The following is a 2,244-nucleotide window of genomic DNA, read 5'->3' on the forward strand; positions in this document are numbered from 1 at the left end:
ATACGGGTGGTAATTGGGATCCAACAGTATATTCTTCGACTTGAGGTTACCGTGGATTATGGGCCTCTCGTAAGCTGTATGAAGATGGTGAAGTCCTCTAGCGATGCCGATTGAGATCCTACATATGACCGGCCATTTGTGAGCCTCGCCATTACCATCTGCATATCAAAGACACCATTCATCAATCAAGTTCGTTTTGCATTGTCCCATGTATTACGATTCGACACGTGCAAAGCTGTAAATGGAAACTAGAGAGCATGCATCAAACTGAAAAGTAACAAACAGAAAACTGTGATATAAAGACAGTTTTGATCGGGTAACAAGAACGGAGGTGTCGTATCATGTCAAATGGTGTCAAATATGCAGATCAGAAAGGGACAACCACTATCTATAGCCAGCCGGATACTACCTAGCAATCTCATCAACAACCATCCAATCTTCTCCAACAGTTCTCAATAATATCACCAAGTACAATGAAGAAGGTAATGGCAACACGACAAAATCATATGTTTATGCGATGATAAGAGAGTAGAACTTTATCTCCATTATCAACAAATTCCAATAAGGAGATCAATACCGACAAGTTACAAACGATCGATATCAGCCCTTTCGGCCAAGGCAACAAATTACCACTTTAACACGACGAAATGACTACAATATCTAAACTCTAAACCAAGCACAATGTCCCAACTTTCCAGAATCACTTGCAAGCAAATCAATGCAGCAGAACAAAATCGAACCAACAATACTAAACCAAGAATGACAAATTATGAAGTCAAAAGCTCTTAGACATTCAGAGCCTGCAGATATCAAACATAGAAATTTCAGAATCAAGCACAATCCAATCTGATCCCACAACTGCTTTAGATATAATCCTACCATTTATACCAAATTTTCTTGAACAATAATAAGAAAAATCATAAACACAAAAAGATTCTCTGTACAACAAAACTTAAACCATGAGAGCCTTACCTCTGATGAAATGAGCCAAATTTCCAGGCCCATAAAAGGGATTAATCATCAGCTTCTCCCCTCTGGGCCCTGCATAAAATGCATTCAAAGGCACCAAATTTGGATGCCTTACGGAACCCAGCAACTCTACAACTGGCATCACCTCTTTCATCCTCAATGTACAAGTAGGCCTCAAGAATCTAAGCAATGTAAGAGAATTTGAACTAACCAAACAGGCTTTGTACAGAGTCCCATAGCTAGATTTCCCGATAACTTCACCAGGGGCATCAAGAATTTCCTGTACACTAAGATCTTCACCACCCTCAAACTTGATTAAATCCTCTGTTTTTGCCAGCCCATCTCCTTCTTTACACTCAAAGGCCGCCTCTATATCTTGAGAGCCATTCCCTGCTTTTCTTCTTCTACAACAAAGGAGTGTGAGGAGAAGAATTGTCAGGAGTGATAGTGAGGATAGACCTATGATTAATACGAGTTTATGCCTATGCTCCATCTTTCATTAGAGTAATGACTCTTGGGGTAGGGGTAAAGATTGATGAAGCTTTAAAAGAGGGCCCAAGATCTGAAAAAGATGAATTAAAAATGCTGAAAAGTGAATGACCAAGAAAAGAAAATGGGTGAAGGAAATCTGGATTCTTGTGGAATGTGTAAAACTCCACCGTTGGAGCTTTATGCAAAATAACTGGTAAAGAAAGAAAAATTCTGAAAATTGATTGGAACTGCAAAAATATGAGGACTTTGGAATAGAACTGAGCTGCAGACAAATCCCACAGTCTGTGTTTATGTGTGTGCGAGTGACAGAGAGTGAGAGAGAGAGAGAGAGGGTCAGAGGAGACAGACTGTTGCAGAGAGAGAGAGAGAGAGAGGGAGATGAAAAATACTGGCAGGTGGATCCATGTGATGTTTTATCTAAGCATACGATTTCGCTGATGTTTACGTGGATAAAATTTTTATTTTAAATTAAATTTGATCAGATTAAAATTTATTATATAGTAAATTTAATTTATTTATTATGTGATTGATATATAAAAAGTTATTATATGGCAAACTTAATTTATTTATTACATGATTAGTGTATAATTTAAAAAAAAATTAATTAATTACATAACAAGTACATCACATGTCATAAAAATAATTTGATTCGACCAAACTTCGTCTGGATAAAAATCTTCCATTTATATTATTTATGAATTTAATGATTTTTGTCTGTTTATTTTTCAAACCTCCCCCAAAATAAGAAAAAAAAATCTTGAAAACATTACAATAAAATTGCTC

The 2,244-nt window shown here is 36.6% G+C and overlaps 1 protein-coding gene across 1 annotated transcript in view; it reads right to left on the reverse strand.

The window, feature by feature from the left end:
• The window catches only part of LOC105160646 (putative kinase-like protein TMKL1), a gene marked incomplete in the record, with an annotated part of 2,779 nt that extends 956 nt beyond the window's left edge, over positions 1-1,823 (reverse strand). Inside the window, 2 exon segments of the mRNA XM_011078122.2 lie at positions 1-158; positions 973-1,823. Coding sequence (XP_011076424.1) covers positions 1-158; positions 973-1,462 — 648 coding nt within the window.

The sequence above is a fragment of the Sesamum indicum genome, linkage group LG4, assembly GCF_000512975.1.
Source record: "Sesamum indicum cultivar Zhongzhi No. 13 linkage group LG4, S_indicum_v1.0, whole genome shotgun sequence".
NCBI classification, from domain to species: Eukaryota; Viridiplantae; Streptophyta; class Magnoliopsida; order Lamiales; family Pedaliaceae; genus Sesamum; species Sesamum indicum.